Source organism: Muscardinus avellanarius (assembly GCF_963383645.1).
Source record: "Muscardinus avellanarius genome assembly, chromosome: 7".
NCBI lineage: Eukaryota > Metazoa > Chordata > Mammalia > Rodentia > Gliridae > Muscardinus > Muscardinus avellanarius.
The window spans coordinates 84,415,621-84,440,840 of NC_137793.1; the positions used below are offsets into that span (position 1 = coordinate 84,415,621).

Here is a 25,220-nt window from a genome sequence, read left to right on the forward strand (position 1 = left end):
TGAGACCCTGTTTCAAAATAGAGAATTAAAAATAGGGCTGGGGGTGTAGCTCAGAGGTAGAATGCCCCTGCATTCTATCCCCATTACCACACACACACAAAAGAGCAAAAGCAGGCTCAGATATCTATTCTCTCATTTCCATAACCGCAGTACTCACAATAGCCATAATAGGGAGCAACCCAAGTGCCCTTGGATGGGTGAATGGGTACAAAAATGTGGTATTTATTATTCAGTCTTTAAAAGAAAGGAAAAGCTGGGTGTGGTGGCACACGCCTATAATCCCCGTACTTGGGAGGCTGAGAAAGGAGGATCCCAGGTTCAAGGACAGCTTCAGCAAATAGTGAAACTCTCTTCAACCTAATGAGACCGTTTCCAAGTAAGAAATAAAATCAGGCTGGGAGTGTAGCTCAAAGTAGAATGCCTCTGGGTTCAATTCCCAGTACCACAAAAAAAAAAAAAAATTTTTAATTAAAGAAAGGAGAAGCTGGGTATAGTGGCTTAACTCCATAATCACAGTACTGGGGAAGCTGAGACAGTAGGATCACAGGTTCAAGACCAGCCTAAGCAAGTTAGCATTCCTCTCGGTTCAATCCCCCTTGGCACACACACACACAAAAAAAAAAAAAAAGAAAAAAAAAAAAAGAAAGAAAGAAAGAAAAAAGTTTGACATCTCTTTAAGGTGGATAAACCTGGAAACCTGGAAGATAGTATGCTAAGTGAAATAAGGCAATCACAAAAGGACAAATACCACATGATCCCACTTATATGAGGTACTTAGCGCCCGACTTTTTATTCTTTATTTTGTACAGGCTTGTACCACCATACCTGGCTCTCTCATTAAGATTCCAAGGTACAATGCACCAATTAAAAAATTAACAAAAAGCCGGGCGTGGTGGCCCACGCTTGTAATCCCAGCATTCGGGAGGCTGAGACCTGAGGATCGCGGTTCACAGACAGCCTCAGCTACTTAATCAGGCCCTCTGCAACTCAGTGAGACCCGGTTTTCAAATAAAGAATAAAAAATTGGGCAGGGGATATAGCTCAGAGGTCGAATGATCCTGGGTTCCATCCCCAGACCCGCAAAAAAAAAAAAAAAAAAAAAAAAAAAAGATTACAAGGATAGCTGGGTGTGGTGGAGCATGCCTGTAATCCCAGTTCTTGGGAGGCTGAGACAGGAGGATTGCAAGTTCACTTCTAGCCTCAGCTACTTAGTGAGGCCCTCTGCAACTTAGTGAGACCCTGTTTCAAAATAAAGAATAAAATAGGGGTCGGGGATAGCTCAGCCCTGGGTTCAGTTCCCAGTACCGGAAAAAAAAAAAAGATTACTGGGATGCACCACTACACCCCAGTTGTTATACTTTCGTGTGTGTGTGTGTGTGTGTGTGTGTGTGTGTGTGTGTGTGTGTGTTTTGCTGAGGAGTGAACCCAGGGGCATTCTATCTCCAAGATACATCACAGGCCTGTTTTATTTGTTATTTGGAAACAGTCTAAGTTACCGAGAGCCTCATTAAATTCCAGAGGCTGGGCCGGGCATGGCGCATGCTTGTAATCCCAGCATTTGAAAATCTGAGACAGGACAGCTGTTCATGGGACAGCCTCAGCTACTTAGTGAGAGTCTTTGCAACTCAGTGAGACCTTGTTTCAAAATGAAAAAAAAAAAAAAAAAAAAACATAAATAGAGCTGAGGGTGTAGCTGGGAGGTAGAATGCAATGGGTTTTATCCCTAGTACCAGAAAAAAAAAAAAATTCCTGAGGCTGGCCTTAAACCTTAAATTTGCAATTCTCATCTCAGCCTCCCAAGTACTAGGTTCTTATGATACCCAGCCTTGGTTTTTTTTTTTTTTTTTTTTTTTTTGCGGAACTGAAGATTGAACCCAGGGACATTCTACCTCTTAGCTACACTCAACCCCTATTTTTATTCTTTACTTTAAAATAGGGTTTTACTAAGGTGCAGAGGACCTCACTAAGTACCTGAGGCTGACTGCCAAACTGTGATCCTCTAATCTCAGCCTCCCAAGTACAGGGATTACAAGCATGTCCCCCCCCCCCCACAGCTTTCACCACAATTTTTAAAAAATCGGGGTAGGGGAGAGGGTGGAGTGACATGGAACAGACAAAAGATGATTTGTTTAATGCTTCACAGGTGGATTGTGCTATTCTCTTCCTTTAGAGAAGTCAGATTTTACCATGACTTTCAGTAGTTAGAAAGCGGTGTGTTTTGTTGTCTGAGGGCTGTATCATTAACACTGCCTGCAGCAGGTACTGAAGTCTATTTGCAGTAGTGGGGTAAACCTTGGCTGTTCCAAGGATCCTGAGCTCTGCCTTTGAAACTTTTAGGCGTCCACAAATGTTTGTGGATTTAAATAGAGGTGCCTTAAGCTCAAGATATGTGTCTTAAACCAGCCCCACCTTTACCCAGGGTCAGGATCTTTTAAGAACTAAATGTAACAGACTTACATAGAGATTACTACGCGAGAGTCTGTCCTAAAGACTTTTCACTTAGCAACTCATCTAATCCTAATAACCATTATAGGTAGGAGCTGTTGTTTTCCATTCTACAGATGAGAAAACTGAGGAACAAGAGAAAGCTGTCAGATTATTAAGCAGTAGACCTGGGACACCAAAAGAAACACCATGTGTCCCCAGTGCTTATCCTCTGATCACTACACACCTCTTTTTTTCTTTGGGATTGGAACACTTGAGACTGGGATTTTTAATGACCCTGAAGTCAATCTCAAGGTCCAAAATGAAGAATAAAAACTGGGGGTAAAGATATTCCTTGATAATATCCTTACTCTCTACCCTAGCGGCGTGGCTGGGCCCCTGAGGAGAATGCTGAAGCAAGGGTGAAGGGCTTGCAGGTTTAAGGTCATATTTTTTTGAACCTAAGGAATTTCCCTCCAATTCTGAAGCAGCCCCTTAGTGACGAATCTGCTGCCTTCCTGACTTTTTTGTTCTTAGTGGATTTTTTAGGTGATGAAGCCAGGCGAAACGAAAAACCATTACAAGAACACTGAGCGACGTTGAATTCTACATAAACCTTTTTTTCTTGTCCTTTCAAGATCCAAGTCAGGACGAATCAGCAACTCTGGAGTGGAAGTCAGGGGGCGGGCTGATCAGCGACCATTTTTGTTTTGCGGCCGTGCGCTCTCAGAGGATCTTGACTAACAGGACCCCACGGAGGAGGCGGAGCCTATCAGAGGCCGGGGCGGGGCCAGTGAGACGTGATGATTCAAACGGACTAATGAGATCGGCGCATCTGGCAGAAGCCGCCAATGGGCGGGCGCGTTGGGGCGGAGCGAACAAACCCTAGTGGGTTCGGTTGTACGGCGGCTTTGGCGCATTTTCGGCTGGTTTGATTCATCCATTTTGAAGAGACGGGGGAGCGGGGGTTCGTCTGGTCCAGGGGCCCTGAACCAAGGAGCGGCGGAGCTTGAGGAACCAGCAGCTCGGGGTTCGGCGGCAGCGGCCCCATTGGCCGAAGTTCGGGGGGGGTGGGGCGCCGAGCGCGCGGGGTGGGGGGGGTCCTGGTCTTTGGCTTCTCGACTCGGTCCTGTTTCGACAGCGAACATGTCTCGGCCTGTCAGGTCAGTGCGGAGTCCGAGTCCCGGAGCGGGTTGGAGGGGGTTGGGGGTAAGTGGCGGAGCGCGTGGGGGCCAGCCAAGCCGGCCTCGGGCGCCTGGCGCGGCCTCCGGGTTTCGGGGCCCGCGCGCGCCCTTGAGCGTGGGGGGCCTGCTGGCGCGCGGGGGTGGCGGCCGCGCGCCCGTGCGCGCGCCCCTCCCTCCCTCCCTCCCTCCCTCCCTCCGCCCGCGCCGCGGCAGGGCTCCGGGTCCGCGCCGCCGCCTCCCCCGCCCGCCGCACTGGAGCGGGCGGGGTGCTCGGAGCGCCGGGGCCGCGGGGGAGGGGCGCGGAGGCCGCGCCGGGCGGGCCCAGCCGCAGGCCCGGAGCCCGAGGACCGGCCCCGGCGGAGGCCGGCGGTGCGCGGCCCCCGGACTGGCGCGGGGCGGGGGCGCGCGGGCCGCCTCCAGCGGGCGAGGTGTCCCCGAGGTGGGCGGCCGCCGGCCCCGCCCCCGGGCGTGGGCGGGGCCCGTTCTTTCCCCTTTGGGCGAAAGTGAGTTTGCAGCTGTGACCCTGGAAATTAACGCTGCCCGGTGGTCGCAGCCCGCCCTCGGAGTTCGCTTTACCGCGGAGTTCGCCCCTTCCTCCGACTAGCAGTGCCCTTCCTTGGGGGATGTCTGGGCCCAGGGAGGTGCGGGTTAACAGCGCGCCCCAAATCCCGCGTGTTCTCGTTCCGCCCCGACCCGGCGCGCACGGCGCGGGCTGCTCTGTAACCCTCCTCTCCCCGGAGCGGCGCGAGCCCGGGAGGCTGCTCCTTAGCCGGCAGACTTTAGTCTGAGAATTTTTCTTTTTTCTTTTTTTCTTTTTTGGTGGTACTGGGGGTGGAACCCAGAGGCTTTCTACCTCCGGGCTATACTCCCAGACCTTTTTTTTTTTAAAAAAAAAAAAAAAACAGGGTCTCACTAGGTTGCTGAGAGCCTCACTAAGTAGCTGAGGCTGACTTCAACCCGTGCGATCCTCCTGTCTCAGCCTCCCAAGCGCGGGGAACGCCCGGCTAGTCTGAGAATTTCAACAAGTTTGCTGCTCCCCCATGGTCGGTGGGATCGCCCTTTGCCATCTTCCAGGCCATTTTGTACGGAATGTGCCATTCATGGGGGTGCGACTTAGTCTAATCTGTTGAGGCCTTAAAGAGGGGAGTTGTTGTAAATATTACTCCTAATGAAAAGGATTGGCCTCTTTGTAGTGTTTTTAAAGAGATGAAGGTTTAGATTTTAAGCGTCTTAACAGTGGTTGCCTCCCCCTCCAAGTTTCCTGTTGGGTCCCGGTGGTCTGGGGCGGCGGGGATGCGGGGGAAGAGCTGTACCTGACTGCTACCGCTGCGGTCCAGGCTCACCCCCACGTCGCTAAATCGCCATCTCTGCAGTCAAAAGTTGCTGCCTTTCTGGCAATAATTTGGATGGCTTTCATGTTAGAGTATGAATTTTTTTTGGCAAAAAAGTTGATCAGTGTATTTTGTTAGGATACTTTCTTTAGGCTCTGGTAACAGACAATATTATAATAAAGATTTCTTTATCTGGATTGGATCTGTTGTCTCCTGGAAGTAATTGCTGTATGGCAAAATTTCTTTTCAATATCAATACACTAGGGTTTTGTTTTGTTTTTGGTGGTACTGGGGGAGGAACCCAGGGGTTATACTCTGGGTTATACTCCCAGACCTTTTTTTGTACTTTATTTGGAAACAGGCCTCACTAAAAGTAGCTGAGGCTGGCTTCGAACCCGTTGAGATCCTCCTGTCTCAGCCTCCCAAGCGCTGATTACAAGCGTGCTCCACCATGCCGGGCAAGTACACTGGGTTTTGATGACTTTTTTTTTATCGAGGTGACTTTGTTATCTGTCTGAATTTGTGTTTCCAGATTTAGATATTGGACAGAATTTTTATTTTTACTGGAAAATTTGGAATTTTATTATTACCACGTGGGGATAAATATATTAAGCACTTTATTTTTTGGAGGTATTGGGACTACTGCAAAACTTTTTTTTCTTAATATGTTAAATAATTTTAACTTTGTTTACTGCTCCTTATTGAAGAGTGACGTTGGTAATGTGGGCTTACTTTTTGTCACTTTCTCATTAATTTCAGAGCAACTTGGTTTCTGATTGTTAGTGATAAAGTCTTTTTGTAACATTTTTAAAGAAGTCTTTAATATACGCATGACCAATAATAAAGCAGAAACAATTAAACTTGAGTTTGGTGGTTTGTTAAACTTTGCAATAAAAAGCCCTGACTTAGTGAAATGCTGTTTCAAAGTGTGATTGAAGAATCTATATCTTAGCGCATTGAACAAAAATATGATAGACATTTTATTTACTTGTGTGCATGTAGTACTATGGGTTGAATCCAGGGGTATTCTACTTTTGAGCTACACTCCAAGCCCTGTTTCATTTTGATTTTGAAACAGTCTCACTGTTTGCTGAGGCTGTCCTTGAAACTGTGATCCTCTTGTCTCAGGCTCTTTAGTACTGAGAGATTGCAAGTTTGAGCCACTACCCCTGGCTTAAACATTTGATTTTAAAGTGACCCACCCACCTTGAGCCGGGCTTGGATTTAATTCCAGCACTTGGGAGGCTGAGACATGAGGATTGCCGGTTCACAGTCAATTTAAGTAACTTCTGAGGCCCCAGCAAACTAGTGAGACCTTGTTTTTAAATTTTATTTATTTATTTTGCAGTACTGGGAGTGGAGTCCAGAGAGGCATTCTACCTCCAAGCTATATATCCTTGCCCTATTTTTTATTCTTTATTTTGAAGTAGGGTATCACTGAGTTGCAAAGGGCCTCATGGAGTAGTTGAGGTTGTCCAGGAACCGATCCTCCTGTCTTGGCCTCCCAAATGCTGGGATTACAAGCATGCACCCACCGTGCCCGGCTGAAACCTTGTTTTAAAATAAAGAATAGAGCTGGGTGTGGTGGCACACACTTGTAATCCCAGCACTTGGGAGGCTGAGACCGGAAGGTAGCGGTTTGCTTTGCGGACAGCCTCAGCTACTTAGGCCCTCAGCAACTCAGTGAGACCCGGTTTCAAAATAAAGAATAGAAAATTGGGCGAGGGTGTAGCTTGGAGGTCAAATGGCCTCTGGGTTCCAGCCCCAGACTCGCAAAAAATAAAATAAAAAGTAAAAGCCAGGCGTGGTGCACGCTTGTAATCCCAGCCCAATCTCAGCGCTTGGGAGGCTTAGACAGAATCAGCCTCACTACTTAGTGAGGCTCTCAGCAATTTAGACCCTGTTTTCAAACAAAGTATAAAATAGGCCTGAAGCCGGGCGTGGTGACTCACGCTTGTAATTCCTGCGCTTGGGAGGCTGAGACAGGAGGATCACACTGGGTGTATTGATATTGAAAAGAAATTTTGCCATACAGCAATTACTTCCAGGAGACAACAGATCCAATCCAGCCTCAGCTACTTAGTGAGGCTCTCAGCAACTTAGTGAGACCCTGTTTCCAAATATTAAAAAAAAAAAAAAAAAAAAAAAAGGTCTGGGAGTATAGCCCGGAGGTAGAAAGCCTCTGGGTTCCACCCACGGTATGGCCAAAAAAAAATAGGCCTGAGAGTATAACCTGGAGATAGAAAATACCCTGGGTTCTACCTCCAGTACCACCAAAATAAATAAAAATAAATAAAATTAAAAAATATAGGGCTGACATGTAACTTTAATAAAAAAAATATATAGTAGGGCTGGCATGTAACTTGGAGGTAAAATGCCCCTGGGTTCAATCCCCAGTAACACAGAATTTAAAAATTAAATTACCTACCTTGTTTAAAAACAAAAAGGAATCCAGGCATGGTGGCGTATATTTGTAAACCCAGTACTTGAGAGGCTGAGACAGGAGGGTTGTAGGTTCCTAGCCAGCCTCAGCTACTTAGGCCCTCCACAACTTAGTGAGACCCTGTTTCAAAATAAAGAATAAAAAATAGGGCTGGGCATAGCCCAGAGGTAGAAAGTCTCTAGGTTCAATCCCCAGTACTGAAAAACAAAAAAATAAAAAAGACATGTTGAAAATATCCGTGTCACAGTGCATCTTCTTTTGGTGTGCATTTCTGCTTATAGGCCTATATGTATTTTTGAAAAATATATAGTTTGCCATTGTTCTAGTTCTCGGTTTTACTGTAAATACTCATTGTAATGTTCACATAAACATCTATATGAATATCACTTTTTTTTTTTTTTTTTGCGGTACTGGGGATGGAACCCAGGGACTTTTTACCTTCGAGCGACACCCCCAGCCCTACTTTTTATTATTTATTTTGAAACAGCAGGGTCTCACTGATTTCCAAAGGGCCTCAGTAAGTAGCTGAGGTGGTTTCCAACCTGCACAAGCCTCCTATCTCAGCTTCCCAAATGCTGGGATTACAAGCTTGTGCCACCACCATGCCTGGCTGTTTTTTTGGGGGGAGGGGAGTACTGGGAGATCTGGCTTCAGGTTTGAAGCCCTCTGTAGTCCACTTTTTGCCTCATGTGGAGTTTAGCTAGTTAGATTATTGCTTCTTTTTCTTCCTAAAAATCACAATCTCCCTATACATTTCGTGTGTGTGTGTGTGTGTGTGTGTGTGTGTGTTACTGAGGATTGAACCCATTCTACCTCCTGAGAGACACCCCAGCCCTAATTTTTTTCCTTTACTTTAAACAGGGTCTCACTGGTTGCAAAGGGCCTCACTAAGTAGTATTTGAGGCTGTCCACAAACTGATCGATCCTTCCTGTATCATCCTCTTGAATGCTGGGATTCATTCGGGATACAAATATGTGCCCAGCTGTGAATATTATTTCTAAAGGACATTTAGAACTGTATTAGTGGTGTTTTGACACCAGTGAACCAATAATGGTCTGGCTACAGTGTGTGTGTTGGGGGGTGCTGGGGATTGAAACGGGGGCGTTGTACCTCCAAGCTACAACCCCAGCCTGATTTTGTTGTTGTACTGGGCATTCTACCTCTGAGCTACACCTCCCAGCCCTATTTATTATTATTAATTTTGAAACAGGGTCTCACTGAGTTGCAAAGAGCTCACTAAGTAGCTGAGACTGTCCACGAACCTGGATCCTCCTATCTCGGCCTCCTGGATGCTGGGATTACAAGCTTGCCCAGCTTCTGACCAACCGACCCTTCCTTCCTTCTTTTCTCTTTCTCTCTTTCTTTCTCTCTTTCTTTCTCTCTTTCTTTCTTTCTTTCTTTCTTTCTTTCTTTCTTTCTTTCTTTCTTCTCTCTCTCTCTCTCTCTCTCTCTCTCTCTCTCTTCTCTCTCTCGTTCTGGGGATGGAGCCCAGGGACATTCTACCACCGAGCTACATCCCCAGCCCTATTTTTCATTATTTTGAAGCTGGGTCTCACTGAGTTGCAAAGGCCCTCACTAAGAAGTAGCAGAGACTGTCCGCGAACCATGATCCTCCTGTCTCAGCCTCCCAAATGCAGAGATTACAAGCATGCATTACCACACCCAGCTTTATTTATTTTGAAAGAAGTCTCACTAAGTTGCAAGTTGCGGAGAGCCTCACTAAGTAGCTGAGGTTGGCCGAGAACCTGGATACTCTTGTCTCAGCCTCTCAAGTACTAGGATTAAAAGCATGTGCCACCATGCCTGGGTACAGCCTGGTTTTCTATCTAGTACATCATCATCATTAAATATATTATTATTTTGGTGGTGGTGGTGTACTGAGGGTTGAACCAAGGGGCTTGTGCATGGTAAGCAGGTACTCTACCAATGACCCACATATCTAGCATTGCAGATTTTTTCCAAGTAAGTTTGTTCATAAAAAGTTGGCTTCTACCTTTTTTATTTCCTCTTTTGTACTTTGGATTGAACCCAGCTGCAGTCTACCTCTGAGCTACACCCCCTTCCAGTTGTTTTATTTTATTTTATTTTATTTTGTGGGTCTGGGGATGGAACCTAGGGGCATTCGACCTCTAAACTACTCTTCCTACCCTATTTTTTATTCTTTTATTTTGAAACAGGGTCTCACTAAGTTGTGATGGGCCTCACTAAGTAGCTGAGGCTGCGAAACATGATCCTTCAGTCTCAGCCTCCCAAATGCTGGGATTACAAGCATGCACCACCACGCCCGGCTTCTATTTTATTTTTTACTTAAAACAGGGCCTTGCCAAGTTGCTGAGGGTGACCAAAACCTGTGATTCTCCTGTCTCGGTCCCCCAAGTACTATGATTATAGACATGTATCACCATGTCCAGCTTTTACTTTTTATAGCATTTATGACATTTCAAATATTTTGGTCTTAAATTCAGCTTAATAGTATAACATTATAGTCATGGAGCTAAAAAGGAAGTGAGGTAAATTCAATTTACAGGAGATTTAATAGGAAGCTGGAGAAGTGAAATGCCATACATCACACACAAGTTGGTGCCCAAGTTGTACCTGGTACCTAGATTTTTAAGTTCTCACCCCCATAGAAATCACTTTACCTTCTGCCTGATAATATTGCCAGTGCTGATTAAAGAACATAGTATATGGTTTTTTTGTTTTGTTTTTTTTTTTTTTGGTCTGGGGATGGAACCAGGGGCATTCACCTCGGAGCTACACCCCCTGTCCTTTTTTTTTTTGGTGGTACTGGAGGTGGAACCCAGAGGCCTTCTACCTCCGGGCTATACTCCTAGACCCATTTAATATTTTATTTGGAAACAGGGTCTCACTTAAGTTGCTGAGAGCCTCACTAAGTAGCTGAGGCTGGTTTCGAACCTGTGTGATCCTCATGTCTCAGCCTTCCAAGCGCAGGATTACAAACGTGAGCCACCACGCCCAGCCCCCTGCCCTATTTTTTATTTATTTTGAGACCAGGTCTCACTGAGTTGCAGAGGGCCTCACTAAGTAGCTGAAGCTGTCCACAAACCCCAATCCTCTGGTTTCAGCCTTCCAAATGCTGGGATTACCACCATGCCCGGCTTAGTATATGGCAGTTTTAAACTAGAGGTGTTCGCACGACTTCATCCTTGTGAAGAAGGAAGAAAAATGCCACTACTTGGAAAGGATATGAAAGCTCAGATTTACTGACTTGCCCAGACTAGAGACCAAGTGTCTTGATTCAGCTTGGTGTGCTCTCAGGGATACTCCCTTGTTGAAAGTGATCCAAGTCACTCATACTCCTCTTTATAACAAGTATGCTCCATAACTTGTCTTCTCTTTAATACTTAGGAACACAAGAATATCTTTGCTATTGAAATTCAGATGTGAAAACAGATTTTTATTACAACTTTGTTATGTTAGTAATTAGTTTCTCAGGCCTGGCATGGTGGCACATGCTTGTAATCCCTACATTTGGGAGGCTGAGACAGGAGGATCCATGGTTTGAGAACAGTGTCAGCTACTGAATGGGGCCCTTTGCAACTCAGACCCTGTTTCAAAATAAAGAATGAAAAATACTGCTGGGAGTGTAGCTGGGAGGTGGAACATCCCTGGGTTCCATCCCCAGTGCCGCCAAAAAAAAAAAAAAAATTCTTTACACTTTTTTTTTTTCTGCAGTACTGGAGATGGGACCCAGGGGCATTCTACCTCCAAGGTATACCCCCAGCTCTAGTTTCTGTTCTTTTTGAAACAGCATTTCACTGAGTGGCAAACTGCCTCACTAAGTAGCTGAGGCTGTTCATGAAGTGAGATCCTCCTGTCTCAGCCTCCTGAATACTGGGTATACAAGCATGCACCACCATGCCTGGCTCTACACTTCTAGATTGCGTTCTATCCAAGGAGATTTGCTTGAGATGTGTCTGTATTCTAAAAATTAATTACTTTTTCTTACAATATTAATTTTAAGCAGCCAGGTGTTGTGTAACCCCAGTACTTGGGAAGCTGAGACAGGAAGTAGTGGTACTCATCAACATAGCAAGACCCTGTTTCCAAATAAATAAAATTGGGCTGGGAATGTAGCTTGAAGGTAGAATTCCTCTGGGTTCAATCTCCAGTGCTGCACCTATATGCACACAAATAAAAAAGAAAAGCCCTCAGTTAAAGTGAAAACGTGGAAACCTAAAAATTCAAGGCATCTTAGAATTTTACCAAATAAGCACAGAAAGAAAATTTAGTTCAGTTTTACAGTAAATGTGTTTGTTGAGCCTATTCTCTTGGGGAGTGTGTGGGAGAAAGATAAGATTTATTAGCTTTGGATCAGTACATTATTAAGTATAACTTTTCTCTAAAAAGACGTGATCCCAAGTTGGGCTCAGTGGTACAGGCTTGTAAATCCAACTACTTAGTAGGCTGAGGCAGAAGAATTACAGGTTGAAGAAGATGAGCATGGGCAATTTAACAAGACCCTATCTGGGGGTGTAGCTCATTGTGTAAGGCTCTGGTTGATCCCTTAGTATGTTAAAGAACAAAAAAAACTCATCTGTAGATTTTATAATGTCAAAAGCATGCTATTAAAGATATCTAATGCAGTAATTTACAAATCTTGAATAATGTGTGGAGTTAATTTTATGAGAACATAAAGCATTAAACTTTTCTGTGTGGGTGTGGGTAGGTGGTACTGGGGATAGAACTCAGGCATTCTACCTCTGACCTCAACCCCAGCCCTATTTTTTTAGTCTTTATTTTGAAACAGGGTCTCACTAGTTGTGGAGTGTCTCACTAAATAGCTGAGGCTGGCCGCGAATCTACAATCCTCCTGTCATAGCCTCCCAAGTACTAGGATTACAAGTATACGACACCACACCCAGCTCCCATTATCTTGTTTTATCCCTACTAAAAGTACCTGTAGGCAGTCAGACAGGGTGGTGTATGCTTATAATCTGAGTACTTGGGAGGCTGAGATAAAATTGCAGGTTTGAGGCTTAGACCCTGTTTCAGAATAAAAAAATAAAATTGGACTGAGGGTGTGGCTTGGAGGTAGAACATACCTGGGTTCAGTCCCCGAGACCAAAAGAAAATGACAAAAACCCTGTAATCTAGGTAACTAAGTTAAAAGCATAAGTTACTGTAGTAGGACTATAATTGCAGAGCCAAGATTTGAACCCAGACTTACTGAATACAAAGTTAGTTAGCATTCTTTAACAGTACTACTTTACTACTTAGTATTTGGTGTTAAAGGCTTTACGTGGTTTTTGTTTGGCAGTTTCTTTTCTTTTTTTTTTTTCTTTTTTTTTTTTTTTTGTGGGTCTGGGGATAGCACCCAGGGGCATTTGACCTCCGAGCTACACCCCCTGCCCTATTTTATAGTATTCTTTATTTTGAAACAGGGTCTCACTAAGTAGCTTGAGGCTGTCTGTGAACTGTGAACCTCTGGCCTCAGCCTCCCAAATGTTGGGATTACAAGTGAATGCCACCAAGCCTGGCTTGGTAGTTTCTTTAATGGTGAATCTATCCTTTATACATTTGTTTTTTTAACTATATTTGTGTGTGTGTGTGTGTGTGTGTGTGTGTGTGTGTGTGTGTGTGTGTTACTGGGAATCGAACCAAGAAGCAATCTACCACTGAAATATACCCCCAGCCCTATTTTATTTTTATTTTGAAACAGGGTTTTTTTTTTTTTTTTTTTGCGGGTCTGGGGATGGAACCCAGGGGCATTTGACCTCCGGGCTACATCCCCTGCCCTATTTTTTATTCTTTATTTTGAAACCGGGTCTCACTGAGTTGCAGAGGGCCTCACTAAGTAGCTGAGGCTGTCCGCGAACTGTGATCCTCCAGGTCTCAGCCTCCCAAATGCTGGGATTACAAGCGTGCGCCACCACGCCCAGCTCTGAAACAGGGTCTTAGTTAATTTTTTGGTACTGGGGATCAAACCCAGGGGCATTCTACCTCTGACCTGTGCCTCCAGACCTTTTTTTTTTTTTTAATGATTTAGATAAATTGCTGAGGCTGGCCTTGAACCTACAGTCTTACTGTCTCAGCCTCCCAGGTACTGGGATTTGCCACCATGCCCAGCTTCAAAGATTTTTTTATTTTATTTATTTATTTTTGTGGGACATTAAGTTAAAAGCATCGCATTAAAAAAGAATTGAACTTGTGGGCACATGCCTGAAATCTAAGTACTTGAGAGGTTTGAGACAGGAGGATTGTAAGTTTGAGGCCACCCTCCACAGGTTAAGACCCTATCTCAGAATAGAAAAGGGGATGTAATAGAGCTTGGGGGTATAGCTCAGGGAAGAGTGGCCTTGGATTCAGTCTTAAGTACCTGGGAGGCTGAAACAGGAAGATCACAGGTTCAAGACCAGCCTCAGCAACATAAGACTCTCAGCAACCTAGCAAGACCATGTTTCAAACAAAAAATAAAAAGGGCCATGGGTAGAGCTTAGAGGTAGAATGCTCCTGGGTTTGATACTCAGAACAGAAAAAAAAAAAAAAGTTAGCCTCTTATACATACTATCACAGCCAAGCATAGTAGTGCATGCTTATAATCCCATTATTTGGGAGGCTGAGACAAGATGACCTCAAATTTGAAGATAGCCTCAGCAATTTAGCAAAGTCCTATTTCAAAATAAGAAGGGCTTGGGGGATGTAGCTCAGAGACAGAATCCCAGTATCCAAAAAAAGTACCATTACTAGTCTGGGGTAATACCTTAAACATATTGATAGCCTGATGTGGTGGCAAATGCCTGTTATCCCAGTACTTAAGAGGCTGAGACAAGAGGGTCCCAGGTTTGAGACTAACCTCAGCAATTTAGCAAGGCCCTCAGCAACTCTGAGGTCCTGTTTCCAAATCAGAAGTAAAATAGGGCTTGGGCTGTATCTTGGAGGTAGTGTTTCCTGGATACAATTCCCAACACAACACACACACACATACACACACGATATCTAATGAAACATGAATGTTCACACTAAATAGAGTAAGGGTTGGCCACCATGTAAATTATGAAAAAATAGCAATATTCAGAACTCTTTGATGTCTAAATAATGAATTAGGGATTGTGGACCTTTAACAGCATAAGTTAAAAAAGTCATTTTCAAACTTAATAGAGCTGTTGCTCGCTGAGCAATTCTTAGGTGCCGGATATTTTGCCAGATACTTTATACATATTTCAAAACTATGCAGCAACTCTTTAAGCAAGGTATATATTACCCCATTTCACATGTGAGGCCTGAGGCTTGGAAAAATTAACTGGCACAGATCACCTATTAACAAATAAAGCAGGAATTCTAATCCGGTTGTGATCAACCCAAAGCCATTGTGATCTTTCTCCTGTTGTCACTGTCACAGGGTGTTCTTTCTCATGGTAGCACATCATCTTTGGAGAAGATTAGAGTTTATGCCAAGACTTTTGTGGAGAGGGCTAACTTAAAGTGAGTTCATGGGGTTGGGGGAGGACTTTTTGTAAGAACTGGAGAATATGTGAAGGGATTAAAGAAAGATGCACTTGACTGGGAAGGAAAAAACAAAAATGGCCTGGTGCAGTGGTACATGCTTGTAATCCCAGTACTTGGAAGGCTGAGACCAGAGGATCACAGGTTTGTGGCCAGTTTCAGCTACTTAGGCGCTCTGCAACTTAGACAGTTTCTAAGTAAAATAATTTTTACTAAGTAAAATAAAAGGTAGGACTGACGGTATATAGCTTGGAGATAGACTACCACTGGGTTCAACGCCATTGGGCAAAAATAAATGAATAGGGAGTTGTGCACAGGCTTGTATCCCAGCTGTTGGGAGGCTGGGACAGTAGGATTGGGGTTCCTGGACAGCCTCAGCTACTTAGTGAAGCCCCCCCCCTAACTCAGTGAGACCCTGTTTCAAAATAAAGAATAAAAAATGGGGCTGGAGGTAGGAAGTATATAGCTCAGAGGTAGAATGCCCCTGGTAGAGGTAGAGGTAGAGAGGTAGAGAGAGAGAGAGAGAGAGAGAGAGAGAGAGAGAGAGAGAGAGAGAGAGAGAGTGTGTGTGTGTGTGTGTGTGTGTGTGTGTGTGTGTGTGTGTGTTACCAGGGATTGAACCCAGCAGCATTCTCCCCCCAAGCTATATCCCCAGCCCAATTTTTATTCCTATTTTGAAACAGTCTTACTAAGTAGCTGAGGCTGGCCACTAATCTGTGATCCTCCTGTCTCAATCTCCCAAGTACTAGGATTACAAGCATGCACCACCACACCCACCCAGCTGATCTAAGTCATTTTGACACAGAACTAGATTTTTGTGTGTCTGTGGGGTTTTTTTTTGGGGGGGGGGTCTAGAATTGAACCCAGAGCATTCTACTTTTGACTTATCCCCCAACATTTTTCTTTTTATTTTGAAACAGGGTCTCTCTACCTTGCTTAGGGCCTTACTAAATTTCTGTGTCTGACCTTGAATCTGTTACCACCTTTCAGCCTAAGTACCAGGATTACAGGCATGTGCCACCATATTCAACTGGAACTGGCCTTTATATTATCACCTTTTTTTTTTTTTAAGTTGTACTGCTAGGGATTGAACTAAGGCATCCTATCTCTGAGCTGTACCCCCAGCCCCATTTTATTTTTTTTATTTGGAAACAGGGTCTTGCTAGGTTGATGGGAGCCTCATTGAGTTGCTGAGGCTAGCTTCGAATCTGTGATTTCCTGTCCCAGTCTCCCAAGTACTGAGATTACAGGCCCAGCAGCATTCTACCTCCGAGCTACACCTCCAGCCCTATTTTTTATTCTTTATTTTGAAAAAGGGTCTCATTAAGTTGCAAAGGGCCTCATAAGTACCTGAGGCTGTCCTCAAACTGTGATCCTCCTGTCTCAGCCTCCCAAATGCTGGGATTATAAACGTGTGCCACCACACCTGGTTTGTGATGTCAACTTTGTGCGGGTTTTGTTGTTTTGTTTTTTGCGAGTCTGGGGATGTAATCCAGGGGTATTCGACTTCTGAGCTATACCTCCTGCCCTAGTTTTTGTTTTATAATTCTTTATTTTTGAAACAGGGTCTAAGTAACTGAGTCTGTCTGCGAATTGGGATCCTCTGGTCTCAGCCTCCTGGATGCTGGGATTACAAGTGTGTACCACCACACCTGGCTATCATGTCAACTTTGAATAAGGAATTGCTAGCCATAAAATTTCACATCTACCTTGTTTTCTTAAGAAATAGGACCCTAGGCCTATTCTGCAGTTCAGACCTGCAGTGGGCTTCTTCAACACAGTCCTGCATTTAGATCCTATCAAGACTCTGCTATTACCATAGCTCTGTCCTTCCCCAAAAACCTAGAATTTTTTCTCTATAATAAATAGTGTGCTGCTTTATGATTCTCAGCAATCTAAGGAGACCTTGTTTGAAAACAAAAATAAATTTGGGTTGGGAGTTGTAGCTCAGCTATAGAATGCCCCTGGATTTAATCCTCATTACCCTCCCACTGCACACACCCCAAAAAAGCCCACAATGATAATGTGTGCATCTGAGGAGACCTCTTAAGTTACACCCACTTGAGGTTTCTTTGTTCACAGTTGAGGGGGATTTGTTGACAACACAGGTTGGATTATACTGAGATTAAAATAGGAAGGCATGTCATTCTTTTGTAACTATAGGTCAGTAACAACCTTTTCTTTTTGTAAAGGTAAAACCGGAACAGTCAAAAATGGTGGAACACACCACATTCCCATTACTTGGGAGGCTCATATACATGATTGTTGCAGGTTCTAGGTCAATCTCAGCTTTTTTTTTTTTGTGGTACTGGTGATGGAGCCCAGGGGCATTCTACCTCTGTGCTACACCCCCAGCCCTCCCCCCCCCCTTGCTGGTCTGGGGATGGAACCCCAGGGGCATTCGACCTCCTAGCTATACCCCCTGCCCTATTTTTTATTCTTTATTTTGAAACAGGGTCGCACTAATTTGCGGAGGGCCTCACTGAGGCTGTCTGCAAACTGCGATCCTCCGCTCTCAACCTCCTGAATGCTGGGATTACAAGCGTGTACCACAATGCCCAGACTTATTCTTTATTTTAAAACAGGGTCTCACTGAGTTGCCAAGGGCCTCAATAAGTAGTAGCTGAGGCTGGCTGTGAACTGTGATTCTCCTGTCTCAGGGGGTATAGCTCGGAGGTAGAATTCCCCTGGGTTCCATCCTCAGACCTGCAAAAAACAAAACAAAATAAAAGAATAAAAAATAGGGCTGGGAGTGTAGCTCGGAGGTAGAATGCCCCTGGCTTCCATCCCTAATACCATAAAAGAAAAAGAAAGAAATACACTATAGCTGTGTGTGGTTGCACTTGCCTGTTATGCCTATACTTGGGAGGCTGAGACTGGAGGATTGCAAGTTCAAGAGTCTCAGCCAAGTAGTGAGACTCTCATCACCTAGCTAGACCCTGTTTCAAAATAGCAAAATAGAGCTGGGCGTGGTGGTGCACGCTTGTAATCCCAGCACTTGGGAGACTGAGACAGGAGGATGGCACGGGTTCAAAGCCAGCCTCAGCTACTTAGTGAGGCTCTCAGCAACTGAGACACTGCTTTCAAATACATTATCTCTTTTTGCAAGTATTACACACAAGAATATAAACATCTGAAACAAGTTCGGGGGGTAATGGTTGTTTAGGTACAATTTTCTATTTTCTTCTCTTAAAATCCTGGTTATGTACCAATAAATTTATTTCAAGGACCCAGTAGTAGTCGGTTTGAACCTATAGATGTGACCTGTAGGTTGAAAAGCACTGTTTGACAGTGTCTTTTGAACCTTTGTCCTTTTTTTTTTTTTTTTTTTTTTTTTTTTGGCTACACCCCCAGCCCTATTTTTTATTCTGTTTTTGGGGAGGGGGTCTAGGGATGGAACCCAGAGGCATTCAACCTCTGGACTACACGCCCTGCCCTAGTTTTTATTCTTTATTTTGAAACCAGGTCTCACTGAGTTGCAGAGTGCCTCACTAAGTAGCTGTGGCTGTCTACGAACCACCATCTTCCAGTCTCAGCCTCCCACATGCTGGGATTACAAGTGTGTTCCACCATGTCCGGGTTTTTGTTTATTTTTGAAACAGGGTCTCAGTAAGTTGTGGAAGGCCTCACTAAGTAGCTGAGCCTGCCCGCAAACTGTGATCCTCTGGTCTCAGCCTCCCGAGTGCTGGGACAGGTATGCTCCACTAAGGCCAGTATTTATTTTTATTTTGAAATGGGGTCTCACTGAGTTACAAAGGGCCTCACTTAGTAGCAGCTGAGGCTGTCTTCGAACCAAGATACTCCTGTCACAGCCTCCCAAATGCTGGGATTACAGACATGCGCCACCACGCCTGGCTTAGTGCATACTTTGAGACATGTTTACATGGAACTCCAGTTGACTTGGCTAATGGAAACTGTTATATCGTGTGTGTGGAGGGGGGTGCTGGGGATTGGACCAAGGAGCATTCTACCTCTAAGCTATACCATCTCCATCTCCAGCCCTATTTTATTTTTTTGTGTGTGGTACTGGGGGTGGAACCCAGGAGCTTTCCTACCTCCAGGCTATATTCCCAGACCTAGTTTAATTTTTTTTTTTTTTTTTTGGTGGTGGTGGTATTAGGGGTGGAACCCCAGAGGCTTTCTACCTCCGGGCTATACTCCCAGACATTTTTTATTTTATTTGGAAATAGGGTCTCACTAAGTAGCTGAGGCTGGCTTCGAACCCGTGCGATCCTCCTGTCTCAGCCTTCCAAGAGTGGGGATTACAAGCATACGCCACCACGCCCGGCCCCAGACCTATTTTATATTTTATTTGGAAATAGGGTCTCACTAAGTTGCTGAGAGTCTCACTAAGTAGCTAAGTCTGGCTTTGAACCTATGTGATCCTCCTGTCTCAGCCTCCCAAGCACGGGGATTACAAGCGTGCGCCACCACACCCGGCCTTATTCTTCATTTTTAAACAGGGTTGTACTACTTTGTGGAGGGCCTTACTAAGTAGCTGAGGCTGGCTGTGAACCTAGATCATGCTGTCTCAGCCTCCCAAATACTGGGATTACAAGCGTGGGCCACCATGCCCTTATTATATCTCTTTTGATATCTTTAAAATAGTTCTTACTTGCTACTTTGTCAGGTGTAAGGTGATTTGAGAACTTTGCCATAATGTCAGAAATAACAGTTTAAGATAGTTTTAGCTGGCCATGGTGGCACATGCTTGTCTTCCCTGCATTTGGGAGGCTGAGACAGGAGGATCTGCCTCAGTTACTTATTGAGGCTCTCTGCAACTCAGTGAGACCCTGTTTCAAAATAAAGAAAAAACAGGGCTAGGGGTGTGGCTCGGAGGTAGAATGCCCCCAGGTTCCATCCCCTATAATAATTAGTTCTAGTCTACCTAACACTCCTTTCTGTCTCAGTGCTCCAGGTACTGGGATTACAGGCATGCACCACAATACCCAACTATGACACTCACTTATTTTTGAGAGCTACGTATGGTTGCTGTTTTATAGGTGAGGAAACTGAAATTCAGTGCAACTAGTAAGAGGCAGAGTTAGGATTTAAATTCAGTTAAAAAATTTGTCTTTAACTTCTCTGTAGTATTGAAACTTTATATTGGCCTTCCATTTCTAGTTATACTCATTTTACATTGAAGAGGGGTTTAAATTCAGCAGCATTCTACAACAGACCTATAGCTCCAGCCCCTTTTATTTTTTATGGTCTCACTAAGTTGCTGAGACTTTCTTCAAACCTGAAATCCTTCTGTCTTATCCTCCAAGTATTGGGATTACAGGTAAGCACTCCCACACCCAGCCCAAATACTACTTTTTTTTTTTTTTTTTTTTTTTTTGGTAGCAATGGGGATGGAACCCAGGGGCATTCTACCTCCAAGCTACATCCCCAGCCCTGTTTTTTATTTTTATTTATTTATTTATTGGTAGTGGTGGTACTGTGGGTAGAACCCAGGGGCTTTTCTACCTGTGGGCTATGTTCCCAGACCTATTTTATACTTTATTTGGAAACAGGGTCTCACTAAGTGGCTGAGAGCATCACTAAGTAGCTGAGGCTGGGTTCGAACCTGTGTGATCCTCCTGTCTCAGCCTCCCAAGTGCGGGGATTACAAGCGTGCGCCACCACTCCAGGCCAATGGTTATATTTTTAGAAAGAAAAATGTTTGAGCCGGACGTGGTGGCGCACGCTTGTAATCCCCGCGCTTGGGAGGCTGAGACAGGAGGATCGCATGGGGTCGAAGCCAGCCTCAGCTATTTAGTGAGGCTTTCAGTAACTTAGACCCTATTTCCAAATTAAATATAAAAAGGGTCTGGGAGTCTGGCCTGGAGGTAGAAAGCCTCTGGGTTCCACCCCCAGTACCACCAATAAAAAAAAAAAAATGTTGTGATAAAATATGCTTAACATGGAATTTGCCTTAACAATTAAGCGTTTTGCTTAATAGCATTAAGTACATTCATACATTTGGAAACAGGGTTCCACTGAGTTGTTGAGAGCCTCACTAAGTAGCTGAGGCTGGTTTTGAACCTGTGCAGTCCTCCTGTCTCAGCCTCCCAAGCACTGGGATTAAAAGTGTGTGCCACCATGCCTGGCTTGTCTTTAATTTTAAGTGATATCTTAATCTGTACAACCAGGACTGTTCCTTTACCCACATTTTAAGTGTAGTTGGTAGTGTCTGCCTCTGTCTGTCTGTCTCTTTCTCTGTTTGCTACTGGAGATCGGATCCAGGGCCATTCTATAAGGCTTTTTTGGAAGCTTGTCTGTTTGGCCTAACATGGAAGCCTGTTATATCTCTAAAGGAGGACTTTCAAACTTTTAAGATGCAAAGTACTCTGGGCGCAGGGAATCCCTGCACTTGGGAGGTGGGGGACAGGAGGATCATGCAGGTTTGAAGCCAGCCACTCTGGCTTAAGAGATCCTATTTCCAAATAAAAAAGTATAAAAATAGGTCTGGGAGTGTAGCCCAGAGGTAGAAGAATTTCCAGGAACCTCAGTACCACCAAAAAGAAAAAAAAAGATGCAAAGTAAAGGAAATTAAGATTAGCTTAATAAATTAATAAGTACATAAAATGTTTTAGAGTTAAGTTTATATGTAAATTTGTGAGGCTTTCATAGTTTTTAAAATTATACACCCTTTTTAATAAAGGCTTTTATTGACTAGACCAGTGAACATTTTTCCTTCTATGTAGTTTAATTTAGTATTACTGTAACTTTTCTGTTACAATATTACTGTACTATATCTAAAAACTGCTTTGCCTTGAAAAACCTTAGCAATAATATTATCAAGTATACATGTGTGTATAGCAATAAAAATAACATTTACAATTTTGGCTTAAATATAATATCTCTCAATAATGAATGTATATAGTTAATTAGCTCATTTTGCTGTTGTATTTACGTGAATCTTGGAAAGAAGGTGGTTTTATGGGAAAGAATGGTTTTAGAGCTGTCACTGAGACGAGCAGTATGAGATGTATAGTTTGAAAGTCTTGGATGAAGCTGCATTTTTCTGTAACAATGTGAAGTATACTGGCTGAAATGTGGGAACTGTTAAATAATTTTCAGAGAGCTATTCTAATTTTGTTTATGAAATAAAAATGTACTGGTATCTTTGAAAAGTCTTACATATTTATGACCTTGGTCTCTTTTTTTCTGCAGAAATAGGAAGGTCGTTGATTATTCCCAGTTTCAGGAATCTGATGATGCAGGTATGTTTTATTATTTCAGCAGAATACAGACCTTAGCATGCGTGCATGCGCGCGTGTTTTGCTGGGGATGGAACCCAGGGGCTTTCTACCTCTGCATTTGACCTCTGAGCCACATACCCTACCCTATTTTTTTATTCTTTATTTTGAAATGGGGTCTCACTGAGTTACAGAGGGCCTCACTACATAGCTGAGGCTGTCCACGAACCGCGATCCTCCGGTTTCAGCTTCCCGAATGCTGGGATTACAAGTGTGTGCCACCACACCCGGCCTCCCAGATCTATTTTATAATTTATTTGGAAACAGGGTCTCACTAAGTTGCTGAGAGCTTCACTTAAGTATCTGAGGCTGGGAACTTGCGGGATCCTCCTGTCTCAGCCTCCCAAGTATTGGGATTACAAGGATGCGCCACCACGCCTGGCTTATCATGCTTTTTGAATAATTTTTAGTTTTTATTTTTAGAATATTTATCAAAGTTATCTGTTTTTAACCAAAAGTTGAGCTTGCATAAGTTTTTGCTTTTTCTTACAAATCAAATTATTTTGTAATGAACAGTGGAGTAATTTTTTTCTTACATGATTTTTGGAATCCCAATTGTCAAATGCCCCATAATTCAAAATATATCCTGCTAGTCAGGCACAGTAGCACAGGTGACTTGTAATCCCAGCTCCTTGGGATACTGAAGCTGGAGGATCATTTCAGCCCGTTTGAGGTTAGCCTGGGCAAATTGAGACCCTGACTCAGAAAATAGTTTTGGTTTTGCCCTTATGAACCTGTGCCTTGTGGAGGAGGCAGGGTTAAGGGTTTACATAATAAATTAAGCAAGATGAAAGTCTGTTTTATGTAGTAACTTTGATTTGTGAACTAATTCATTATAGAATGAGTGATATATCTTTAATCTTAGTCAAAATATTTATTATGTCCCCTTTTGGAAAAATTAGAAAATGTAGAAAGTTATTCAGAAGAGCAAAAAGGCTAATATAATTGGGGTCTTACTGTAGAGTTTTGAGTTTTGTCCCTGTCTCACTCATATTTATGGGTATCTTGTGTTATTAAAGGTTATTTTAGCTGGGAGTGATGACATAACCTGTAATCCCAGTACCTGGGAGGCTGAGATAGGAAGCGTTAGATTCAAGGCCAACCTCAGTAACTTACCAAGAACCTCATCAGTGTGTGTGGTAGTGGGAGTGGAACCCAGGGACGTTTCTATCTCCAGGCTATATACTCCCAGACCTATATACAGACCTCACTGAGTAGCTGAGGCTGTCCGCAAACCTTGATCCTCTGTTCTCAGCCTCCCAAATGCTGGGATTATAAGCATGTGCCACCATGTCCGTCTAGGGGTGGAAATTTTTTTTAATGAAAAACACTATTTGGGAAATTTGCCCTGTTCACCACTTAAATAGCATGACAAATAATGTCAGTAAATATAGTAGTGATTTTTAACACATAAAAGTCATAGAGTTCATTGAATTTCAAAAATGCTGTGTTTTAGATGAAGATTATGGAAGAGATTCAGGTCCTCCTGCTAAAAAAATTCGATCATCTCCTCGAGAAGCTAAAAATAAGAGGCGATCTGGAAAGAATTCACAGGAAGACAGGTAAGAGGCAGTATATAATTTGATACCTAAGGTTATTTATTGACACTTTCATTATAGGTCAAGAACCAGTGACCTCTCCTATTCAGTCACACATCAATGATGGAATCATAACTAAAGCTTATAGGATGTTAATGGCCTGAGTTTTACTGTTTTATACTCAATCCTTTTTGTGTGTGTGTGGTAACGGGGATGGAACCCAGGGAATGAATTGTACCTCTGAGCTATACCCCCAGCCCTATTTTTTAGTCTTTATTACATTCTCACATTTATTTATTTATTTATTTATTTATTTATTTATTTATATTTTGGTGGTACTGGGGGTGGAACCCAGGGGCTTTTCTACCTGCAGGCTATACTCCCAGGCCTATTTTATACTTTATTTGGAAACAGGTTCTCATTAAGTTGCTGAGAGCCTCACTAAGTAGCTGAGGCTGGCTTTGAACCTATGAGATCTCCTGTCTTAGCCTCCCAAGCATTGGGTTTACAAGCATGCGCCACCACACCCAGCTACATTCTCCCATTTAAATGTAGCATGACTTTAAGCCCTGCTTGATGAGTGGGTGGGATATGGATGGAAATACACCAAGTGATAGGTAGATAAAGTTATGTATTACTTTGAATCTTACTATGATGTATAATGACAGTATACCAATTAAAGTTTGTTTTTAAAGACTTCCTTACTATTGATTATAGCTACCATTTATGATTATTATGTGCCAGGTTCTATTATGTGATTATGTACATTATCATTTGATTCTTACAACAACTCTACTAGATTAAGTGATGCTAACTTATAAAGGTTCAGTTATTTAACCAAGCTTACCCAGTAAATGGACAAGCAAGTTTTCAAACCATGCCTGTTGGACCCCCAAAATGTATTTTTTAGCCATTAGGCTACCACTTCCAAACAATACTATTACATATGAACAGTTCAAGAAATGAAAATCTCTCGATTTTAGTGTCACTTTTTATGTGTATGTAGGTGGGTGGGGGTACTGGGGATTGAACCCAGGGGTATTTACCTTCAAGCTACTTCTCCCTCCCCGTTCTATCTTATTTTTTAGTCAGAAACAGTCTCAGTAAGTTGTTGAGGGTGGATTCAAACCCATGATCGATCCTCCTAACTCAGCCTCCCAAGTACTGGGATTGCAGATTTTATACCACCACACTACTAAGTATATGTAGTCAGCCAGGCATGGTGCCACACACTATAATCCCAGTACTTGGGAGGGAGGCTAAAAAAGGAGGATCACAGATTCAAGGTCAGCCTCAGCAAGTAGTGAGACTTTAATCAACCTAGTGAGACCCTATTTCAAAATAAATAATCAGACTGTGGGTATTACTTAGAGGTAGAATTCCCCTGAATTCAATATCTAGGACCACAAATGAATAAATGAAACAGTGTGGTAGCAAACACCTATAATCCCAAACTACTCTGGAGTCAAGGCAGGAGGATCTTAAGTTTAAGACCAGTCTCTCCAATGTAGTGAGATCCCATCTCAAAATAAAAATTTAGAAGAACTGAAGGTGATCTGGGAATTATGACACTTGCCAGTGTTCTGTT

At 43.4% G+C, this 25,220-nt stretch overlaps 1 protein-coding gene across 1 annotated transcript in view; it reads left to right on the plus strand.

Moving 5' to 3' along the window:
* Window positions 1-3,570: 3,570 nt before the first annotated feature.
* Window positions 3,571-25,220, plus strand: part of NUCKS1 (nuclear casein kinase and cyclin dependent kinase substrate 1) — a gene marked incomplete at its 5' end in the record, with an annotated part of 34,455 nt that continues 12,805 nt past the window's right edge. Inside the window, 4 exons of the mRNA XM_080698726.1 lie at window positions 3,571-3,633; window positions 3,822-4,111; window positions 22,009-22,058; window positions 23,551-23,656. Of these exons, the coding sequence (XP_080554852.1) occupies window positions 3,571-3,633; window positions 3,822-4,111; window positions 22,009-22,058; window positions 23,551-23,656 (509 nt within the window). The remainder of the gene's footprint in view (window positions 3,634-3,821; window positions 4,112-22,008; window positions 22,059-23,550; window positions 23,657-25,220) is intronic.